This window comes from Vicia villosa, linkage group LG5 (genome assembly GCF_029867415.1).
Source record: "Vicia villosa cultivar HV-30 ecotype Madison, WI linkage group LG5, Vvil1.0, whole genome shotgun sequence".
Taxonomy (NCBI): Eukaryota; Viridiplantae; Streptophyta; class Magnoliopsida; order Fabales; family Fabaceae; genus Vicia; species Vicia villosa.
Window position 1 is genome coordinate 125,222,872 of NC_081184.1, and position 23,210 is coordinate 125,246,081.

Below are 23,210 nucleotides of genomic sequence, written 5' to 3' on the forward strand. Positions count from 1 at the left end.
ATGACCAAGTATCCATTAAGTTACAGTCTGGAAGTAGCATTAGAGTAGCTAGCATGGGGACAGGGAGATCTTTTCAGTGAGTTTTAGGCAACCCAAAGGACAAAGGTATCTCAATCTTCATCTCGATGGTTAAACCATATAACTATGCACCTTAATTAAAAAGATAACTTTAGCAATTTAAGCTACAGTTGCTACCAAGAACTCACTTAACTTAACCTTGATTTTCTTTTTGATGAAAAAAAAAAAAGAAGCCAAAATGCATTTATGAAAGCAAGGACAAGTTGTGATATCACTACATCAGTTAACATGTACTCCCAGGAGGAGAGGCATTTTCCTTCTCCGTCGCCACCATCAAATCATGGGTCCGTTTGTTTTAGCTTTAAAAAATAATTTTTTGTTTTAAAAAATAAATTTTTTAAAATCACTTTTTTAAATATTACAAATTTTTTATATTTGTGTTTTTTTAAACTTTAACATTCTATAACAAAAACATACATTATTGAAAACTAAAACTTAGTCAAAATCGTAATTTTTTAAAAAAATGTTATTTCAAATATGATTTTTATGAAAATCTATATGAAATAGCTTTAAAATTAAGTGATTTTTAAAAGTTTTGATATACAATTTTTTTTATATAAATAAATAAAATACCTAAAATTACATTTTAAGAATAATTATTCATACCAAATTTTCATTTGAAACTTTTATTAAAAATTTCTTTGTAAAATATTTTTACACAGAATTATGTAACACTATAAAAATCATTTTTTTAAAAAATTAAAACAAACGGCCCATCATATCTAGTATTATTATAAATTAAAAACACTATCAAGATATAAAATAATAGTACTTTTATAATTAATAGTATTTTTAAAGAACTATAAATTTTAAAGACATAAATTATAATACGTCCTTATAAATAATAGTATATTTAAAAAAAACCTATATATCATAGTAATTCTTCATAAGAGCAAAGTATACAAAAGAAAAGAATACTTCAATTTTTTGGAGTTTGAGGAAACTTTTCTTTCTTCTAAAGGATTTTAAGCTAGATTGATGGACTCTTAATTAAAACTAATAACAAATTCGTACATACACCAGGTCCGTTTTGTTACGCGCATTTGATACATCATTTATTTTAAATAGAATATTAAAAAAGAAAAAAATATCTAGATAAATAATTAATTATTTCATATATATAAATGTTTAGATCAATAATAAATTTTTTTCGTATACCATTTTTTAATCAAAAATATTTGATCATAAATATCATTTCTCGTATATAAAAATATTTAGATCAATAATAAATTTTTTTCCGTATACAGACTTCATTTTTATTTAGGTATCATTTACAAAAATATTTGGATCAATAGTAAATTTGGTGTATAATATTTAGATCAATAGTAGATTTTTTCTCGTATACCATTTTTGAATAAAAACATTTGGATCATAAATACCATTTTTCGTAAATAATAGATTTTTTTCCGTATACAAATATTATTTTTGTGTAGGTATCATTTACAAAAATATTTGAATCCATATTAAATTTTCGTATATAAAAATATTTAGATAGATAATAAATTTTTGGCAAAATACCCTTTTTGATCCCTTAACTATACCCCAAGGTACATTCTGGTCCCTTATCTCTAAAAAGTGTCAAAGTGGTCATTTAATTGTTCAAAAAGGACCACGTTTGTCCTTTCTATCAGCCCCGTTAGTCAAGTTAAAAGTCTACGTGGCAGTGACATGTGGATCTGACCAAGTACTGTGACGGATTTAGCGTCGGAAAAATGGACGCTAAAGCTGTTTCTGGATTTTAATTATTTTTGTTCATCTTCTTCCCCAAATTTGTCCTTAAAAAATCCAGAAATTTAAGATAACAACAAAAACCCAGAATTTCTCAAATCTCAGCTTCATATATATTTAATTCAGAAACATGAAATTCAAATTAACTACAAACATGAAATTAGTAAAAAGAAATATTAAAGACAAAATCAAAAAGGGGATTAGGGTTTCTGTGAAACAAGTTCTTTGAAAACTCAGACTCCCTCTCACTTTCAGACTCAATGAAACAACAATAGAACCCACAATCCCTCATTTGCTTGTCGCTTCTTTTCTTTTTTGCTTCTCTTCTCCGATTCCGTTCTCTGCTTCTCATCTTCACTTTCGTTCTCATGATACTCTCTCTCAAACTCTCTATTTTCGCGATTGAAGGATCCAACAGCTAGGTTGTGTTGTTGTTCTGATTTAGGGTGAATGGTTTGCAGATGATGGTGTTGTTGAATGGTTGTTGTTGAATCAGTGCAGATCGTGGAAAGTGATGAACATCTTGTGGTTCAGTTGCGTTTGAAGATGTTCTACTGATTGTTTCTGAAATTTGTTGCTGGTTCATCTTGATGATGTTGACGCTTGCGACTTTGATGTTGTTACACGATGAAGATGGTGACATGAAATCGGTGATGAAGTTGAAGTTTGACGGTGACACTGACTTGGTGAGATCTCTCTGGGTCTTCTTTTACTCTGATATTTTGGGATTTTGGGATTCCTTTCTTCTTTGTGATAGTTTGATGGTATCCTTAAATTTCTAGATTTTTTTAAGGACAAAGTTAGGGAAGAAGATGAAAAAAATAATTAAAATCCAAAAACAGCTTTAGCGTCCGTTTTTCCGACGCTAAATCTGTCACAGTACTTGGTCAGATCCACATGTCACTGCCACGTAGACTTTTAACAGACTTTGACTAACGGAGCTGACAGAAAGGACAAATGTGGTCCTTTTTGAACAATTAAAGGACCACTTTGACACTTATTAGAGATAAGGGACCAGAATGGACCTTGAGGTATAGTTAAGGGACCAATAAGGATATTTTGCCTAAATTTTTTGATCTATGCCATTTTTGAATAAAAAATATTTGGATCATAAATAACATTTTTCGTATATAAAATATATAAATCTATATTTGATTTTTTCCCGTATAAAGACTTCCTTTTTGTTTAGGTATCATTTACAAAAATATTTGGATCAATAGTAAATTTCGTATATAAAAATATTTAGATCAATAGTAGACTTTTTCCCGTATACCTTTTATGAATAAAAAATATTTGAATCATAAATACTATTTTTCGTAAATAATAGATTTTTTTCGTATACAAATATTATTTTTGTTTAGGTATCATTTACAAAAATATTTGGATCAATAGTAAATTTCATTTATAAAAATATTTAGATCAATATTATATTTTTCCTGTATATCATTTTTGAATAAAAAAATTTGAATCATAAATGTTATTTTTCATAAATAATAGATTTTTTTTTCCTAATTATGGAAGAAGGAAGTGAGAGAGTGATGAAAGAGAAAAAATAAAGAATGGAGAGAGATTTCGCAAGTATGATAAAATATGAGGGTTGTATTATTTTAATAATAAAATTAAGAATTTTATTGTATAAAGATCAAATAAAGACAATTTTAATGTGGTGAAAAAAAATCTAATAAGGATGTTGTATTATTTTAATAATAAAATTAAGAATTTTATTAGTTTTTTTTGAAATTGTATCTCGTTAATTTTATTTTATACTGTATCATTGTTGAATGGAAAAAAAGTTATTTCTTAAATAAACTTGATGGTCAATTTAAAATGAAAATTAGATTTTTAAAAGTAAGAATAAATATATATGTTCATTCATTTTAGTTGGTAACCGTGCATTGCATATTAATTATAACAGCGAGAGTTTGAACTTAAACAACATTTTAATAAGATTATCTATATTTTTATAAATTAATTTTAATAATAAATAAAATATACTTAAATTTAAAATAATTTAATAAATAAACAGAATAAACCAAAATTTAAAAATAATTTAATAAATTGAAATCATTTTTACAAAAAATTATCAACACTCTTAAATAATAACAAGGGAGGGGAGGACCAAAATTTATATATATGAGATAGGATCAAATGACACCAAGGTGTCAAAGTTTAATCTAACACTAAATCTCAACCGTTAAAAGAATTGATCAAATGATAATATTAAATAAAATAAAATAATAAAAAAAATATATAAAGTTTATTTTGCTCCTAAAAACTAAACTATTTATATGACTATTTGATCGAGTACTATTAACGGTTGAGATTTAGTGTCAAATTAAACTTTGACACCTTGATTTCATTTGATCATATCTCTCTCTATTATTATATTTTTTTATCCTTCCTTTTTAAAATCTTGAATTTAACTTCTTTATTTTAATTTGTTTGTTTAAGGATTTTAATCTTCCATCACATTTGAGAGGATTTTTCTAATGACTCGACGCTTATATTGTTGAGGTGTCATTGCCAACTCAATAGTAAATTATTTCAATTCATTTTTATTTTAGGGTTATTTTAATGTATTTTTAATATTACATCATTCATTTTTGAATGTAAAAGTAAATAAATTAAGTCAAAACTATTCATCTTCTTCGTTTTTATTTTCCCAAAAGAAAACACAAACTCTACTTGTTTATCTCAATCAATCTCCAACTGACTAAACATTCAGAGACTTCAACTCAGCATCCCTTCAATTCGTGCATCTTCTACATTGCGTTATCAACTCATGCGTTCGTTTGCCATCTGCACTGTTCATTCGTCATTGCATTTTTCATTCATCTTCAAGTGGTGTTCGTGATTCCCTCCAAGTTCAAAATGTCAACCCTAACCTATGTATCGAGGTAAACTTTTTTGTCTTCAATCTTTCTCTTATATTTTTCTCACTCCAAAATAACACATTAATTTTTCTCACCTCACTATATTTTATCTCTAATTTATTCAATCTTTCTTTTTTAAAATATTATACAATAATATATTCAAACTAATATTTAATTATTTTGTGTTTTACTTCACAATTTCTTCATATTCTATTAGTTTTTCTTATATTAATATTAATGTTATACAATTTAGACAAGTATTGACATATTATAGTCTTTATAAAAAATAATACAGTACTTAAAAATATATTATATTCAAAATAATATATTTTTATTGTATTTATAATAAATATTATAGGATTTTATTTTATTTTTTATAAAAACTAATATAAAAAAGTAGTCAGTTTAGGGTTGGGTAGCCCGAAGTCTGTAAAGGGTCGGACACGGGTAGTAATTTTTAAGCATATATTACAACGAAGCTTTTTTGGCCCGACCCTTAAAAACCCAAGGCCCTTCAGGGCCGTCCTGTTTAGGATCAGATAACCCGTTTTGACAAGTAGGGGCATTCAGTATGGGGTTTTTGAGGTTTTGAAGCTAAAAGTCATATGAACCACAAGAGAAAAAACGTGTGATTCGGTTGACTTTTAGAAATTAAACCAAACTAAGGCAAACCAAACCAATGAGGTTTGGATTCGTTCGGTTGATTCAGTTTTTTACAAGATTTTTATTGAGCCATACATACACATATATAGGACAACATAACTCTGTGTTTAGTCATTCATACATTACCAAATAACAATAAAACTCATCATATTTTGACAACAACTTCCCATTTAATATATGGAAAATTAGATTAGACAAAAGTGAAATAAAAAATATAAAACAGTAGCATAAAACAATATCAAAACATTATAGTGAAAGAAAAAAAATAGAGGAGAACAGAGATTCTACTAGATGAAAAGAAAGAACAGGAGAGAGGAGAGATAAGACAATAAGAGGTGCGAGAAAAACAAAATTGCAAGAGAGAACAGTAGCATACAAATGAGAAGCTGAAATAGAAAAAACATAAAAAAATGAGAGATTAGAGAGGAAGAGGTGATATATATCTAACAAAGAAGGTGAAAAGAATATGTGATACTTTTAGAGAGATTTGATAAAGCAGAAACTCAAACCCTAAATACGAGGAAGAGAAATTTGTTCGTAATTGTAAGGTTAAGGCAGAATTAGTTTGGGTTTGGGTTGAGTGTGAGTCAGGGAAGTTTGAATTGTAACATAATACGATTTGATTTGGTTTGCAAAATACAGACCGCAAATTGAATCGAATCGTGTGGCTATATTAAATATTGGCCCAAACATGTCCTAACAAAGGCATTTTTTTTACAGTTTTTAGATTTGGTTCGATTCGATTAGTAGTTTTTTGTTAGACTGGTTCAGTTTTGAACACCCTTAAATATAAGTGTCACACCCTCAAACATAAAGTAAGAAAATTATCCTCACTTAAATTATGATGAGTTGTGGCCCACTAGATCCTAAAAATATTAAACCTACAACCTTTCTTTCATAATAATAGTTGATTTCATCTTCTTGCTCTTTAAATCTTTAAAATAGTTTAATGTCAAATTCGTAATAGCCAACAAACTTATGACTAACCCATTATATTCTTGCATCAATTGTTTAACTACTAAGACTCTCTAAGAACGTGCGGTTCTAATTTGAAAATCAAGGTTTCATACTTAATCTCATTGTTAAAACATTCATACTTTAATTAAAATACGCACTCTGTCAATATTCTTTATGAGGGCTATTAATAATCTCATACCTACTCCTCCTTGATGTTTATAACCATCTAAATAGAGGATTAATAATTGCATACCTACTAACCTCATGGATTGGTCAAGTGTTGAGGCTTGGGTCTTGAGAGTGTGCTCTTATCAAGGTCTTAAGGTCTGTAGACGGTGAAATTAATCCCTTAGATTAGTCGGTCGAAAAAAATAATTCCATACCTACTCCTCCTTGGTGTTTCTAACCATCTAAATAGAGAATATTGACCATTTTGAAATTCAATGGGACTTATGCATCAATGGAGTCACTGCCTTATTGGAACAAGTCAACATTAATCTTCATATACGACTTCTTATTAACAAATATTTATGTTGCAAGACCCTAAAAATAAAGTAGACATTAGTGGTGTGACTGATCACATTGTCAATTTTATAATATTTTTTGTCTTGAATCTCATCAGATATAAGCATCCTATGATCTACTAATAATTTATTTTGTTATATTTTAGTAACACATTGAATATTAATATTTTGAACCTTTGTTACACCAAAGGTTTACCCTTTGGCATTAATGGGATGTATGTTATTTCTACATCTTATAAGGTATAAGGCCTGAAATACATTAGGAATGTTGTCTCGTAGTTCAGCAACAAAAATCCTATAGGTTTCAAATTTGAATCATCTTCGGTGGATTTTCTTTGGTACTTATGAAATGAATTTTCTTAGTGTTAGAAATATATTATACAATTAATGAATATCAAAAACAGAGTAGATAAAGCACATTAATTGTATCTCTTCGTATGAAAATTGTTATCAATTATATTAATAGGTTTTTATTATAAGCAAAATATAGGCTAGGCTTTCAATGCATATATCTTTGTATCCATTTTTAGTTTATACAATTCATGAATATATATGTAATGCAAATCACATGAAATAAAAATATAACAATAATTTCTCCTTTACTATATATTTTCTATATGGTATCAGTATTTTTGTGTGTGCTTAATATCCCTCATTTTGCTTCTTTCTTCTTCATCAACACCCTTGTTTTCATTTGTCACCATGTCTGAAATCCGCCCACCACTGATCACTCCATAACAACCTCAAACACAAATCCTTGTGTTATTCACCATTCAGATAATCCTTCATCTGTCCTTGTTACCCCTTTACTTACTGGTCGCCTAGTAACAATAGCACTTTGTACCAAAAAATGAATTAGGTTTTGTTGACGGGTCACTTACCGATCAGAAGAAGAAAGAAGACTTTCCTAAATGACAACGTTGCAACAACCTGATTGCAAGTTGGATTCTTAACTCGGTTTCAACCGAGATTCGTCCCAGCATTTTCTACGCTGAAACTGCAACACAAATTTGGTCCGATCTAAAAGATCGATTCTCTCAATTGAATACTCCTAAAATATATAAATTGAAACAATCAATTTTTGCCATCAAACAAGAAGGTGAGTCTGTCTCTCTTTATTTCACTCAACTCAAATCTCTTTGGGATGAACTCAATTTTATTGCTCCTGTCAATCCTTGTATCTGTGGTAATGCTAAAAGTATTCTTGATCATCAGAATCAAGATCATGTAGTGGGATTCCTTCAAGGAGTTCATGACCATTTTCGGATGTCCACAATCAAATTCTTCTAATGGATCCATTTCCATCAATTCACCGTATCTATAATCTAGTTCATCGGGAAGAAAAACAACAAGAGATTAATTTCCCCCTCTCCCTGCTGAATCAACTGCGCTCCATACCTCTAAAGTTTCATATCACTCTCAAGGAAAACGCGGGTGTCTTTACTGTGAACACTGCAATAAGCATGGTCACACATTTCTACTTGCTATCAGATTCATGATTTTCCAAATAGGCCACAGAAGAAATCAAAACCATCATCATCGTCTTCCGTTAATAAACTGTCAAGCGCACAATATAAAAAAATCTTATCTCTCTTAGCTAAAATTAAATGCATGTGCAAATATCGACCACCATATGCAATTAAGACCATCTTTCAATCTTAATTATACAAGCATATATCTCACCAATTGATCACATATGAATTCACCACACATTTGCACAAACATACACTTAATCATGTTATCAATCACACATGAAAACATCATCACAACACTCACCAAATCCATGCATCACCAATAACAAGTAGAAAACATAGCTTAACAATGTTATTCTCAAATAATTACAATTCACAACATACATACATGGAAAATTCAAGTATCATGTTACAAGGAATTGATTCAAAAGCCAACCAAACGATTCTATAAAATTCCAGAAAATTCACTATAATTCACGATAAATCATAAGCATACAAAGATCTAACTCAATTTCACAAAATATTAAATTTTGCATTAAGATCGCGCTAAGCGCGATGGACCGCGCTAAGCCTGCTTGCGATTTTGTAGAAAAATTCTACTATGGACAACGTTATGTCCAACACGAATTCCTCATCAAAAACCATCCAAAACTTCAACTTAATCATGGAAATAATGTATTCTAACATATACATAACATATAGAATCATTTAGCATCATAAAAATAAGATTTCATGACATTGATTTTATCACCTCATTTCAAATCCTAACATTTCAAATATATGAAAATTATGAACAAATCCTAGCTTCATGCTACTACCCTTGCATAATCATTATACAAACTCATAATTTCAATAAACTCTCACCCCTACCTTAGGTTTTGAGCTTCTAAGGTTGTCTTCTCTTCTCTTCTCTTTTCTTCTTTTTCTTACTATCTTTCTATTCTCCCTTATTTTGTGAAAACCTCTCTAGCACAATATTATCTAAATGGGCTTACTCATTAACACCTTACTATTTCTCATTCTAACTAACACTAGGCCCAATTGACTATTTTCTCATTTTCACACTTACTAACCCAAAACACAAATATCACAAATATATCACAGAACACATATTTAATCAATTATCATACTACATAATAATTAGTAAAACAAACAAATAATAAAATAATTAAAAAAATAATAAACACTAAAAACAGGATGTTACAGTAAAGATCCAAGTTATTCTATGGGCAGACTGTTAATATCCAAAATTAAATTGTTACAGAAGCAAGTCAAAGAGATTGCTCTTCAACATTGCTACTGGGAGGCTAATATGTGCATTGACGCTTTAGCTAAGCATGAAATTACTCTCCATGAAAAGTTCTTACAGTTTGATTCGTGTTCTACGTTTCTTAGGAAATTGTTAGATTATGATTTGTTCGAAAATTCTATTCCCGTTGGTGTAGTTGTTTTTCTTTCTTTGGGCTTCGACCCTTCTTTTTCCCAAAAAAAAAGAAAAAGAGAATGAATATAATAACCAAAACTAGAGGTGTAATCAGATCGGTTTGAACCGATGTTTGGTCAAAAAAAGATCTGAACCGATGATATCTCTATCGGTTTGGATTGGTTTGGTTTTTAACGTTTTTTGAAAATGAAACCAAACCAAACTAATCGCTTTGATTGATCGGTTTACCATGTTTTTTTCAAACATTATATTCATTATTATATTTTCCACTATCATGTTTTTGGGTGTATTTTATGCTATTATTTTTTTAAAATAATATATTTTAAGTAATTTATTTTATGCTCTATTTTTTCAAACAAATTACTAGTTGATCTAAATTCATACGAAACAAAGATATGATTTCCATTGTATCATGAAATAAGTTCATTATCAAATATAAAAGTTGACATTTGACATCAGAAACTAGGGAAGAAATTTGAAAGCTTAACAAATATGACACAACAAAACACACATCAATTAAGATGTTTCACACCTCAAACACGCATAAAAACTATTTTGTAACAATATTAGAATGATTTTTTTGAAGAAGAAGAAATAAAAAAGGTTAAAATAAAATATGAAAATTAACGAAGAGAACTTGAACACAAAGAAGACGACCATACCATATAAGAAAGATATTACAGAGAACAACAATAATGGTGGGCAGCGAGAGGATGAAAGTGTAAACAAAAATGAAAAATGATTGGATTAATACAAAATTTTGGATTAATAATGAGTGGAATAAAGAAATTTAGAGTGTAATTATATCCATTGGTTCGGTTCACCGGTTTGGCGGTTCTTAAAAACTAAAACCGATAACTGAACCAATCCTCGTCGATATTTATTGATTTGGTTTGGTTTTTGAACCGAACCACAAAGGATCAATTTTTATTTCGGTTTAACTTAGTTTGGATTATCGATTTAATAGGTTTTTTTCAATCCACTTACACCTCTAACAAAAACTAGTTCTACTTTATGAATGAAGATTGATTTTAATTGTTGAGTGTTGTTAAAAAAATTAAAAGAGAAATTCTTAAGATCGGTTTGATGTGCAAGATAAGAGTCTAATATGATAAATGTATCATATTTAATCTCAATTTAATGTTTGATAACATAATACAATACAGTAAGTTAATCTCAATATATATCTTATCCCGTCTCTCTAATTTAAACTTTTATCTTAAATTTCCGTTGGGTCACAAACCAACAAAACAAAATATGATTAAAAACAAATTACTAATTTCTTTCTATAAAATATTATTAAAAATTTAAAATAATATAAACAAACTAAATAAAATTTAAGTATTAAACTAAAATAACAAGTTAATTATAATTAAAATTTTAAAATAAAATTATAATTAAAACTTCAAAATATTAAAGTTATTAAATAAAATTTAAAATTAAATATAACTTTCTTTCATTGGTACTTTCTTACATTTAAATATAATATATATCATTTGTTAACATGACATATATAATAAAATTACTTAGTTACTTAATATTTAAAAATAAATTTAATGTGATTATTTAATAGTACAGTCAAGGATTTTCTTATAAAAGTTATCTAAATTTGTTTTACTTTTTAAAAAAGTTTAACATTTTATTTAATTTAAAATTATATATATATATATTGATAGAGTAATTTTATAATTTGAAGCAAATTCAGCAATTTATTGATTTAATTGATGAATCCACCAGGTTACACAATTTCCTCCAAATCAATTATATTATTGATTTTGTGCCCTTTTTAACTCCTACATTTTGATTCTCAGACCAATTTGATACTATTAGGTTAGATTTTAAAACATTAATTTAAACAATAATAAAATAATAATAAAAAACAACTCATCATATTTTAGCAATATAAAAATCACAATTAATAATAAAATTCTCTTTAATTTTTTTTGAAATATTGATTGTTTTAGGAGACCCAAATTGATCCAAATATTTGCTGAATTAATTTATTCAAACATCAAATTTAAAAATCAAATATTCTGTAAATCTACTAAAATATTTTAAAATTTTTATCTTGTTTGTCTAAACATTACAATTTTCTTAAAATTCAGGCTTTGACCCAGGCTATAAAAGCCCAAAAAAGACCCAACTACAACAAAAAGGCAATTAAAAGGCACTGACACTCTCCAAGCGCAAAACCAGCGCGTGCACAAACCTTCCGAGCACTTACCGGCATATAAAAAACTCCGAATCGGAGAGTACCCAACACGCTCCACTCCACCGCCTGCGAAAACTTTTCAAATTTTCGCAAACGAAACTCCCCGCCATCAAAATCCATTCCCTCTCTCTCTCCGCGTGAAACTGACGCAGGTAGCGATCTCCCATCTTACTGGTGCGTGTTAAACACGCTCACTTGTTTCGAGTGAGTCCAGTTCCAGAATATTCGGTGATATAATGCTTCACAGGCACGACTCTTAGGTGCACCCCCAAACGCGTAACCTGGTCCACGGTCTCTCACGAACCCACCGTTGTCGTACACCTGTGTAGATTCAATAAAACGACGATCGTTTTGAGAAGGAGAGAGAAAGTCGATGAGTTCTAGAGAGAGAAAGTGAGAGACAGTGCTAGATCTGATCGGAACCAAGGTAAACCAGCTTCGAAACCCTACTGAATCTCCCTCTCTCTCTTGATCTTCATGCGTTTTTTTTTATGATTCTGATTCTTCGTTTCTCTTTTCTCTTGGTTCTGATAAGGTAACGAGTGAACCCTAGAATTTTGAAGATTGATTTGGCGGTGGAAAAGTCCTAAAAATTTAGGGTTTTGATTTCTGGTTCTTTTGTTATTGTATTTTTCGAGATTGTTCGATTTGAAGGTGCATAAAACCCTAGGATTTTGGGGACTTTTTTGGATTGGTTTTGGAATTAGGGTTTTGGATGTATGGCTTCGGGGCCTACGGATGGAGCTAAAGAGAGGCAGAGATACATCGAAGGTAAGGTTTACAGAAGGAGAGTTTTCAGAGGTACCAAGAGAAACCCCAACGTAGGGGATACTGTAGCTTCTGCCACCACAAATGCTAAAGATAATAAAGTTCCCACTACTACAGTCACCAATGACATCGATAATAACAAGAACATTAATAACGATGAAGCCAAGATTAATGTTTTGGCTCAGCCAGTGGTTCCTCAATTGGCAGTATCGGAGGATGGGGATTTAGCTCAGGCTGAAGGGAGTTCAAGATTGGAGGATGGAAATACAGGTCAGCCACAGGGGAGTTCAAGATTAGAGGATGGAAATTCACCACAACAGCAATTGGAGGACCAGAATTTGGTTGGGGAACAAGTGAGTTCAAGAACAGGGGATGGGAATTCACCTCAGCGGCAATTAAAGGAGCAGAATTTGGCTCAGCCACAAGCAAGTTTGAGAACAGGGGATGGGAATTCACCCCAGCAGCTATTCAAGGACCAGAATTTGGTTGGGCAACAAGTGGGTTCAAGAACAGAGGATGGGAATTCACCTCAGCAGTTAAAGGAGCAGAATTTGGCTCAGCCTCAAGCAGATTTGAGAGCGGATGATGGGAATTCACCCCAACAGAATTTGGAGGACCAGAATTTGGTTGGGCAACACGTGAGTTCAAGAACAGAGGATGGGAATTCACCTCAGCAGCAATTAAAGGAGCAGGATTCGGCTCAGCCACAAGCAAGTTTGAGAACAGGGGATGGGAATTCACCCCAGCAGCTATTCGAGGGCCAGAGTTTGGGTCAGCCACAAACGAGTTCGAGAACAGGGGATGGGAATTCACCCCAGCAGCTATTTGAGGACCAGAGTTTGGGTCAGCCACAAACGAGTTCGAGAACAGGGGATGAGAATTCACCCCAGCTGCAATTTGAGGACCAGAATTTGGCTCAGGCACATGTGAGTTCAAGAGCAGGGGATAAGAATTCACCCCGGCCTCAAAGCTCAACCCATAAGGATGTGAATTCTCAGCCTCAGGAAAATTCAAGACCAGATGATGGGAACATTTCTCAGCTAGAAGTGAGTTCAAGATTGGAAGACGGGAGTTTGCCTCACCCGGAATTAATTTCCAAGTTGGATGACAGGGCTTCTCTGCAGCAAGATAATTCAATGTTGGAAGATGAGGATTTGTCTCAGCCACAAGTGAATTTGGGATTGGATGAAGGGAATTCACTTCAACCACTAGTCAATTCCACATTAGAGGATCAGAATCTGGCTCAGCCGCCCTCGCCACCAGTTTCTGACCACTTGCACAGCCATCAGCAGCCCGAGCCTTCTAACGTCAATATACGGCGGGAGGATGATAGATCTTCAAGCCCCATCCATAACCACGGGGCAATTTCCGATGACTTGCATAACCATCAGCAGGCTGAACCTTCTAACCCTGATGTTCAGCAGGAGGATGATGGACCTTCGAGCCTCATTTATGGGCATGGGGCAGTTCCTAGCACTGGGTATCGACATTCCGAGAATATGACCGTGGAGCCGAGTCAAGAGGACCGATTCAAGATCAATCTGGCCTTGAAGTCAAAGCAGGAGAAACAAGAGATACGCTGGAAGCTTGAAAATGAGCTCGGTGTAGTGAGAAATTTGGTCAAGAAGATTGAAGTGAAACAGGGGCATGTTGGTGCTTATGGCAATTCAAATGTAGGTGTTTATGGAAATTCAAATGTAGGTGCTTATGGAAATTCAAATGTAGGTGCTTATAGCAATTCAAATGTAGGTGCTTATGGCAATTCAAATGTAGTGTTGGGTGGTGGGATCTCTAATGGAGGTGGAGCAAAGCGTGCTCACTCAGAGGTAGCATCTGCTGGTGTTTCGCGACAACCTACCAGGCCTTTGCACCAGTTAAGTTTTCCGATGTTCCATAATAGTCAAGGGGTCGGTGAAAATGTTGAGAAGGAAAAGAGAATGCCTAAAGCAAACCAGTTTTATCATAACTCAGAGTTCCTGCTTGCAAAAGATAAATTCCCACCTGCAGAGAGCAACAAGAAGTCAAAATTGAATTGGAAGAAGCAAGGTGGTGGAGAAATGGGTCCCGGGCTTCGAATGGGATCCAAGTTTTTCAAGAGCTGTAGTTCACTGCTTGAAAAATTGATGAAACACAAGCATGGGTGGGTGTTTAATTCTCCTGTTGATGTCGAGGGTCTTGGTTTGCATGACTATTTTACGATCATCACTCATCCAATGGACTTAGGAACTGTGAAGACAAGGCTGAACAAGAATTGGTACAAATCACCGAAGGAATTTGCAGAGGATGTGAGACTCACTTTTGATAATGCTATGACATATAATCCAGAGGGACAGGATGTTCATGTGATGGCAGAGCAATTATCAAAGGTTTTCGAGGACAGATGGGCTATAATAGAGTCAGATTACAATCGTGAGATGAGATTTGGCATGGAGTATGGTGCACCTTCACCTTTGCCTAGAAGGGCTCCTACGTTTACTCCACCGCCTCTAGATATGCGACGAATTTTGGACAGATCCGAATCTTTGGCACGAACTCCAAGATCTATGAACAATACTCCATCAAGTAGAACCCCAGCCCCAAAAAAGCCAAAGGCAAAAGATCCGAATAAAAGAGACATGACATTTGATGAAAAGCAAAAACTAAGCACAAACCTTCAGGGTTTACCTCCAGAGAAGCTTGATGCTATTGTACACATCATTAAGAGGAGAAATTTAGCCTTGAATCAACATGATGATGAAATTGAAGTGGACATTGACAGCGTGGATGCTGAGACTCTTTGGGAGCTTGATAGATTTGTGACCAACTATAAGAAAAGTTTGAGCAAGAACAAGAGGAGGGCTGAAGTTGCTCGAGCGAGAGCAGAAGCTTTGCAGAATTCCATCCAGAGGGTAAGGGATTGGATTTTAACTTACAATATTTGGTAATGCATACTTTAGGAAGCAATTTTTGCTAAACATATTATCTCTTACTTTCTGTAGAGCCAGCCACCAGCTATGATAGAGATTTCTAGAGAACCACAAGCAGGTAAATTTTAATTTGTCATAGTATTTCAGACTATTATATGTTTTTTATTTTCTAATTGAAATAACTCGTTTGTCTGTTTCTGTACAGATGAAAGAAATGTTCCCCCATCCTTGCCTATGCAAGGGGGAAGTCAAGCAGATAATAGAAGTAGATCAAGTAGTTCAAGCAGCTCTAGTAGTGATTCTGGGTCTTCTTCAAGTGGTATTTTGATTCATATCTCAACTGTTAATTTTCACATCCTTACTTTTGGTAATTGTTGTTATTAGATGTTCCTTCTTCCTCATTTGTATATGCTGTTGCAGATTCTGATAGTGACAGTTCCTCAGCCTCGGGATCTGATGCAGGGTCACAAGGAACCTGATATAATGCTAGGTAGAGTTACATTTTTGGCTCTGTGACTATTATATAACTCTTACCTTCTGTTCCCGTTTCTATTCTGCTTTTTTATTCAGAAGAAGAGTGATGTAGGTAGCTTCTGAGCGGATTGTTTTCTTTCTTTGAAAAAAACTGAATAATGTGTTTGGTGCTCGTTAGCAACTAATTCTGTTTGCCATGGAGTGTGTCAAATGCATTTCTTATGTTTTTGTCCTGTAAATTGGAACAAATTCAAGCTGAATGATTTGTGCTTGTATTCCTTATTGAAAATTTAATGATAAAGCGTTAATAGTTTTTATGCTTAATTATCATTAAATTTGTCAAACAAGTAACTTAGGCTTATTTCCTTCTTTTTTCCTGACCTTTATAATGCATGGTTTTATTATGAAATATGGTATTCTTGTGAGTTGAGGCGAGCCTAATTCATTGGCTTTTGGTTTGTATGCTGTTTTTGTTTTAGTGAATGTTTGTCTTTCTACTTGTACTCTTTGGATACTACAATTGAGGTGCTATTCTATTATGTTTTTCTATTAGCAATTTCTTTATCTGGCAAAATAGATGTGAAACTTGCTGGCGTCTGCCCCCCCTGTCGGATTGGGTCTTTTAATGAAGTTCGTAATGATATTATCATAATTTGCTGAGTTGAAGTTTTATAGGCACTATTAAAATAAATGAGTTTACTCCAATTGTCATTATTTTTCTCGCAATTTTTTTCACATCTATTTCTGTTGAGTTCTATGTGAAGTGAAAATGTCATGATGCAGTTGGCCGAAGTGTGGATTTTATTAACTATATATTTTTAATAAGGCTCGGTTGTAATTGTAAGTATATTTTTAAAGAGTTGGGTGGACATTTGCATTGTTGTCAATATACACCTCCAGATGAATAAATATCAACTTGTAGATTTTAAATGCTGTGTTCTGTTGAAAAATGTAAAGATAACTCTCCAAACCTTTTTTTAGTTTCTTGTCTTATAATACTTGGTTCCTGGAAGCTATTTATTTAGTAGTTCCATTGGTAGGGTCATTCCAGGATATAGAGTATAATGTAAAATTAGCTTTGTCTTGAAATTTTCTCAGCATTAGCAGTTACTTTTTGTCTTTTTCTTATGCATTGTAAATAATATATAGCATCATGTTTGAAATTGAAGAAGCTTTGTATTATTTAACTTCCTGGATGAAGTGATTAACCATAAACAGTCCTAATTTGTGTATATTTGATATTGCAGATTTTAGATGTTTAGATTAGAGATAATGATGGCGACAGTTGCCTAGTTGGTGTTTGAAGGTTGGAGATTAACAGTTGGTGATAATAGTGGAAGGGCGTGGGAAATCCTACTGATGTAGTATGGGAGTTTTGGTTCCCACATTTCTTGTATAATAATGTTTGGTAGGATGTGATGATATAATTAATTAGGTAGGGTAGTTAGTGTTCCGTAGCATGTGTACATTGCTAACTACTGCTGCGCATTGAGTTTCCTTGATGACAATTTTATTGTTTGTGGTGGCAGATTCATGAATTTTGGTGTTATACAAAAATAATACTTGTCATGTAATTCTCTACATCTTCATAATACCATTCCATGTACTAGCTTACAACTCTGAAGTATTTATTCAAAGGAGAATCCAATCTGTGGTAGCACGACAAGGCAATTTTTGGTCATTTTACTTGTGTTTGCTGTATCATACTAATGTATTATTGTGATGTTGATACGCCTTATTTCATACTTTCTCAATGTCTTCTCCGCCACAAAGATTTTTAGTTAGGTTCTGAAAGTGACAGGGAGCATCAATGATAGCTGGGAAGTACGAGTAACGATCATAAAGTGTAACTATCAAATTGATTTTTGTCTCTCTTAATTGTTTTCATTGATTTTTGTCTCTCTTAATTGTTTTCAAACACGACGACTCTAATTTTGTTAGTATTCAAAATTAGTTCATGTCACTAAATTCACTAAATTGGTCTCCGTTTTTTGTCTTTAAACACATCTATTAATATTTTAAATTGGATTTTTTGCACTAATGCCACAAGACTTGAGTATTTATTTGGATTTCACATGCTCGACCAATGGATGACTGAGTACGTGCATGAAATGTGGCATTTGGATTATTTGGATTTCACATGCTCGACCAATGGATGGTTAGCACGTGCATGGATCCATGCGATATTTAGATAATTTCACTTCAAAAGGTGGTAATTTAGTTTTTTTTTTTCGGGCATTAGTGTATAAAACCCTTCTAAATTAGTTATGCAAGATGTATGTTCTTAAACACATTTGATTTTGATAAATAGTCACTTATTGTTGATTGTTGCAAGTTAAATTTAAGATGTCTCTTACACACATTTTTTTAAATATTTTTAATTTTATTTTTCAATTATTTATTTAGTATAAATTATATAAAGACAAGACCTATTTAACAATTAATACTCAAATATATGAGCTACAATAATGAATGTTTTTTTTTTGTTTTTTTCTTTACATGCAAGAATTTTATCTGATAAAATTTGGGTAACAATAAGAACTAATTTGATATTGAGTGGCCAAATATATAAACTAAATTGATGAATCTATGTACATACGTGTATGATTTTTATTTGATAAAATTTAGATAAAAATAGAGATTAATTTAATAGTAAATTGTCAAATATAATGATTAAATTGATAAATTTATTGTGTTTATAAATGATGAATACCTATAGTTTTATTAAATAAAAAAATTTTCAACCAAAATAATTTATCAATTTAATAGATTTTATCAGTATATTATTTGACCATAAAACTTGCGATTCTTTTAATGACAAATATTATATATAAAAGAAATATTTTGGACTTAAAGATCCATGTTTTTGCAACATCTCTCTAACATACAAGTGCACCTCTCTTTCTCTCTTAATCTCAAAACCAAATAATTTTATAATGAAAAGAGATTAAGAAAGAGAAACAGAATCATGATAAAAAAAAGAAAAGATCCAAAATGATGAAAATGAGAGGAAAACGGTTGAAAATTTAGAAATAGTAAAAGGGTATTTTTGTCAATTCAAGGTCTAGTTGGAAGTTCTTAGGATGTAACTATAATAAATCTTAGTTAATTAACCTATCTTGATAATAATTAGAAAACGTGATTAATGGAGAATCTAATAATCTATCTAATCCAGAAAAAGGGTTCAAAAGTGAAAAGAAACAATGTGCAATTCAGAAGGTGAATGCAGACCTTTGGGTTTTCTAATAGGTCTTCCTTTTTCATTTCTCTGTCTCCTCCTCTCAATCGTTGGCACATTCGTCTGGATTATCGGGTAATCTTTTCATTTCTTCATTTCTCATCTGGCTTTCAATTGAATTGCTATACAAATCAATTTTTTTTTTTTTTTGCAGAACATTGCTTTCATGCATATGCCCCTGTTTCTTGTGTCTCACGGTAGTAATTGAAATTGCGCTTGAATTAATCAAAGCTCCATTGCATGTCATGACGTGGTTCATCTCTATGATCCCATGCTGAATTCTCTTTCTTTTGCCAATTTTTGTTGTTGTTTTGATTTCAGAGTCAATTAGGTTTTTAGGTTATTAGGCTCCGAGACCTCTGAAAAAAATTGCGTCCGTGTCGGCTAGCCACTTGTAATTAAAAAAGTTGTGTCCGTGTCGGCTAGCCACTTGTAATTAGAAAAGTTGTGTCCGTGTCGGCTAGCCACTTGTAATTACGTTTAGTAGTATTGTGTTTCTCGGCTAGCCACTTGTAATTACGTTTACTAGTATTGTATTTCTCGGCTAGCCACTTGTAATCACGTTTACTAGTATTGTGTTTCTGATATTCGTGATTCATTATTACTACATTGATGATCTCTCTTATACATTTATGTTGTAATTACGTTTACTAGTATTGTGTTTCTCGGCTAGCCACTTGTTTACTAGTATTGTGTTTCTCGGCTAGCCACTTGTAATTACGTTTACTAGTATTGTGTTTCTGATATTCGTGATTCATTATTACTACATTGATGATCTCTCTTATACATTTATGTATTATTTTGATTTTATTAAATGATGATATTACCAAAAATACAAAAACTCATAAGACCTATACATATACTTGTATTGTTTTACATAAGGTAGAGTTTGCAGAAAACAGATTATTTATAAGGACGCTATTCAGTTAAAAGGCGCCTTAACATACAAAACTCACTTTTGTCTCTGATTCAGTGCTCACTTTTGATTTTGATTCTCCATCTCCAACAGCAATTACCTTAGTTGTCTCTGCTATTTCTGCTACGGTTTCACCTATGGCACTCAACACTCCACCACCCTCTTTTCCCTCTTCACTTTTTTCTATCACTTTCTTAGCTGGTTTCAGGATGTTTTCCCCAATCTCTTTCACAGTTTCACCTACAGCTCCCAACACAGTACTTCCACCTTCATTGGCCTTATTATCCAATGGCTCATTTACCATAGGCAGATTCTGCATAATACACACTTGAGATTCTTCTTTCTCTCCCTCAAAGCCTTTTTCAACTAATGTTTCATTTAGCTTTTGTTCCTGTAATCTCCTTGAAGCAGAATCATCACCTTTTACAACTTCGGCATAGGTAGCCAACACATGGCTTTCCCTATTTTTGTTAATTTTTTCTGCATGTTGTGTTTTAGTTTCCCTCAACATACCTTGCTTTTTTGCTATGTCTCTCTCTTGAACTCTCTCAGAGCTTCCCACTGTGTTGCTTTCGTTATCCTTCTGTGGAATAACTTTAACTACAGTTTCACAAACAACAACAGGTTTCTTTTTTCCTTCTTCAAAGCCTTTGGTGGTGGATTTCTCTGATGGCCTTTCCTTAGTTTCCTATTTTCAAGTGGCAAATTTCAGATATAAGTTCCAACATACAGAATAACTAAGCTAATTCACTTCATTGGCATATAAAAGAGATAGATAGAAATAGAAATAAAAACCTTATTATGTGTAACCCTTATGGCCTTTGATTCCACATCCTTGTTCCTTGCAGCTGTTGTATCATCTCTTGAAGTTTGAACACTTGCTTCCTGTTTTGCTCTCTCTTGAGTATTTGCAATTGCATTCTGAGTTCTGTGCTTGAAATTCTCTTCTTTTACTCTTTGTTTTGCATGAGCCTGTCTAGTGTGTTCCATTGTCCTTGCATGCTCTTCCTTCATTTTCTCTCTTGTTTCTTTCTCTTCTCTGTCCCTCAATCCTTTAGCAGCTTCTTCTCTCCGCTTCCTTTCAACCCCTTTGTCTTGAGACCCGCCTCTATCAGCATGCAACTCTCTGATATCTTGTTGTTTCTGATTAGTACCACCCTCTCCTTCATTTCTTTGTTCCTGGATTTGTATCTCCCCTATCTCCACAAACGTCTCACTGAATACTTCTGCACGATGCACTTGTTCAGAAGCCATTGTTTTTGCTATGTTATCTCTCAAGAAAACAATGATACACTGCTTTTCTTTCAAATTATGGCTATATTCAAATTGTGGCTATTGATATATCTGTATGTTCACCGAAGAAAGGTGAAGTCTGGTTTTAAAGGAACAAGATAGGGGCATGTCGGTTTGAAGTCTTAAGTTTGAAAAGGACATGGAAGGACATGTGGTGTAACAAATTAGGAACTGTCTTAAAATCAATGGAGTGACTCAGCTTCGCAATCCAGTGGTAAGTTCTATGAATTCGAACAGTGCCAGTAGCTAGCTTATCAGGTTTGAGACACGTCAAAAATTACAGGAAGGAATGGTTTCCTTATAGGCTACTCTGGAATACACTATTGGCTAGTTTAGTTATCACTTGGGCATGTTTGGATTGATGTTTATCCTGATATTTGCACTAGTGAGATAGTTTGAAATTGTTTATAGAAACAATTTGTCAGAAGTCATATGTTGTTTATAGGTGATTAGATATACAAACAAAGACTTCATTTTTTCTGTTATTGAAATAGTTTATTCAAAAACACTAAATGAATGTTTTCTGTTATACTTAGGCTATATTTGGTTATAATGAAATGAATGGAGCGAAATACACTGGGGCTGGCTGAGTGAAATTAAGCGGAGTGGAACAAATATTCTATTCTATTGTTCGAAAATTTTAGGATGGAACACGACAAATTATTTATTCCGTCCAAATCGGAGGAGAAAGAATATGTTGGTAAGAATACGTTGGTAAATGATGGAATGAAATAAAATTCATACCACTCCATTTCGCTACACTTAATTCAATTTTAAAAGATCCAAACAAAAAAGTATTATTCAATTCCATCACATTCCGCTCCATCCGATTCTTTCAATTTAAACAAAGTTAAAGTTAATGTTTGATACCATATTTAAAGCATTTGAAATTTATTTGAGATGTGTAAAATTGGTTTGAGGAGAAATGATTTTTTAATTTAAAGTTAGAATTTGTAATTTTTTAAAACAAACATAATTTATGATTTTTTAGACTGAAATTTATTGTTCAATTCACTTTTACGTAAATATATTCAAATATAAATCACTTTAAATTTAAATAATTTTTAATCAGCATAAATAATACAGAATTATTTACTCAAAAATCAAACACGTTAAAAGGAAGATATCAGATCAAAAGAATATTTACAAGAAGAAGATAAAATCTTAAAATTGAAGTTGACAAGATTCAAATAATGTGTTTTGGATGCAACAAACTAAAACTCTACAAGATTGTCCTTAAAACAAAAAGGCCCATAGAATTTTTTTTCTTAATGTTGTGAAAAACGATACCAATAACAAAGTATAATAGAGAATTAGAGAGGAGAAGAAGAACACAAGAATTGGTTATAACTGCTATTCTTTCACTTTCTCTTAAAACAAGATTACAAGTTTACAAGAATAACAAATAACTTTTCTCGCCCTAAATTAGGATTTGCAGCTTAGCAATGATGAGAGACTAGTATGATATTTATAATAAAACCTAACATACTAACTAATGGGCTTTTTCCACAAGGCCCATTACACAAGTCAACTTAATAAACAAGCTAACTTAACAAATTAGGGTTTAAACACTAAAACCTAATTTAACATGCTAACAACCCTAGCATCTTCGACACAAGCATGTGAACAACCTTCGACTTCATGCTTAATCCTGTCGAACCAAG

General features: G+C 32.1%; 3 protein-coding genes across 3 annotated transcripts; 2 read left to right on the plus strand and 1 right to left on the minus strand.

Moving 5' to 3' along the window:
* The first annotated feature begins 11,951 nt into the window (after window positions 1–11,951).
* On the plus strand, window positions 11,952–17,780 carry LOC131602363 (transcription factor GTE4-like). Its single transcript, XM_058874449.1, has 6 exons — window positions 11,952–12,378; window positions 12,487–15,607; window positions 15,698–15,743; window positions 15,831–15,944; window positions 16,046–16,115; window positions 17,347–17,780. Exons 2-5 carry the CDS (start codon window positions 12,671–12,673, stop codon window positions 16,102–16,104), a joined length of 3,156 nt encoding a protein of 1,051 aa, XP_058730432.1. The 5' UTR covers window positions 11,952–12,378; window positions 12,487–12,670; the 3' UTR covers window positions 16,105–16,115; window positions 17,347–17,780.
* A 1,448-nt stretch (window positions 17,781–19,228) lies between these two features.
* Window positions 19,229–20,419, plus strand: LOC131607245 (signaling peptide TAXIMIN 1-like). Its single transcript, XM_058879264.1, has 2 exons — window positions 19,229–19,412; window positions 19,492–20,419. The coding sequence occupies exons 1-2, from the start codon at window positions 19,303–19,305 to the stop codon at window positions 19,613–19,615; spliced, it is 234 nt and encodes a 77-aa protein (XP_058735247.1). The 5' UTR covers window positions 19,229–19,302; the 3' UTR covers window positions 19,616–20,419.
* LOC131607244 (seed biotin-containing protein SBP65-like) lies at window positions 20,110–21,622 on the minus strand. Its single transcript, XM_058879263.1, has 2 exons — window positions 21,049–21,622; window positions 20,110–20,941 (listed from the first exon to the last, which is right to left on the minus strand). Exons 1-2 carry the CDS (start codon window positions 21,505–21,507, stop codon window positions 20,276–20,278), a joined length of 1,125 nt encoding a protein of 374 aa, XP_058735246.1. The 5' UTR covers window positions 21,508–21,622; the 3' UTR covers window positions 20,110–20,275.
* Between the last annotated feature and the right edge of the window lie 1,588 nt (window positions 21,623–23,210).

Excerpts from the sequence above, each read along its gene's own strand:
- LOC131602363 (XM_058874449.1), top strand. The coding sequence starts at position 12,671 with ATGGCTTCGGGGCCTACGGATGGAGCTAAAGAGAGGCAGAGATACATC. Across the intron at positions 15,608-15,697 it reads TGCAGAATTCCATCCAGAGG|AGCCAGCCACCAGCTATGAT; the intron begins GTAAGGGATTGG and ends TACTTTCTGTAG. Across the intron at positions 15,945-16,045 it reads TTCTGGGTCTTCTTCAAGTG|ATTCTGATAGTGACAGTTCC; the intron begins GTATTTTGATTC and ends ATGCTGTTGCAG.
- LOC131607245 (XM_058879264.1), top strand. The coding sequence starts at position 19,303 with ATGTGCAATTCAGAAGGTGAATGCAGACCTTTGGGTTTTCTAATAGGT. Across the intron at positions 19,413-19,491 it reads ACATTCGTCTGGATTATCGG|AACATTGCTTTCATGCATAT; the intron begins GTAATCTTTTCA and ends TTTTTTTTGCAG.
- LOC131607244 (XM_058879263.1), bottom strand. The coding sequence starts at position 21,507 with ATGGCTTCTGAACAAGTGCATCGTGCAGAAGTATTCAGTGAGACGTTT. Across the intron at positions 20,942-21,048 it reads TAAGGGTTACACATAATAAG|GAAACTAAGGAAAGGCCATC; the intron begins GTTTTTATTTCT and ends ACTTGAAAATAG.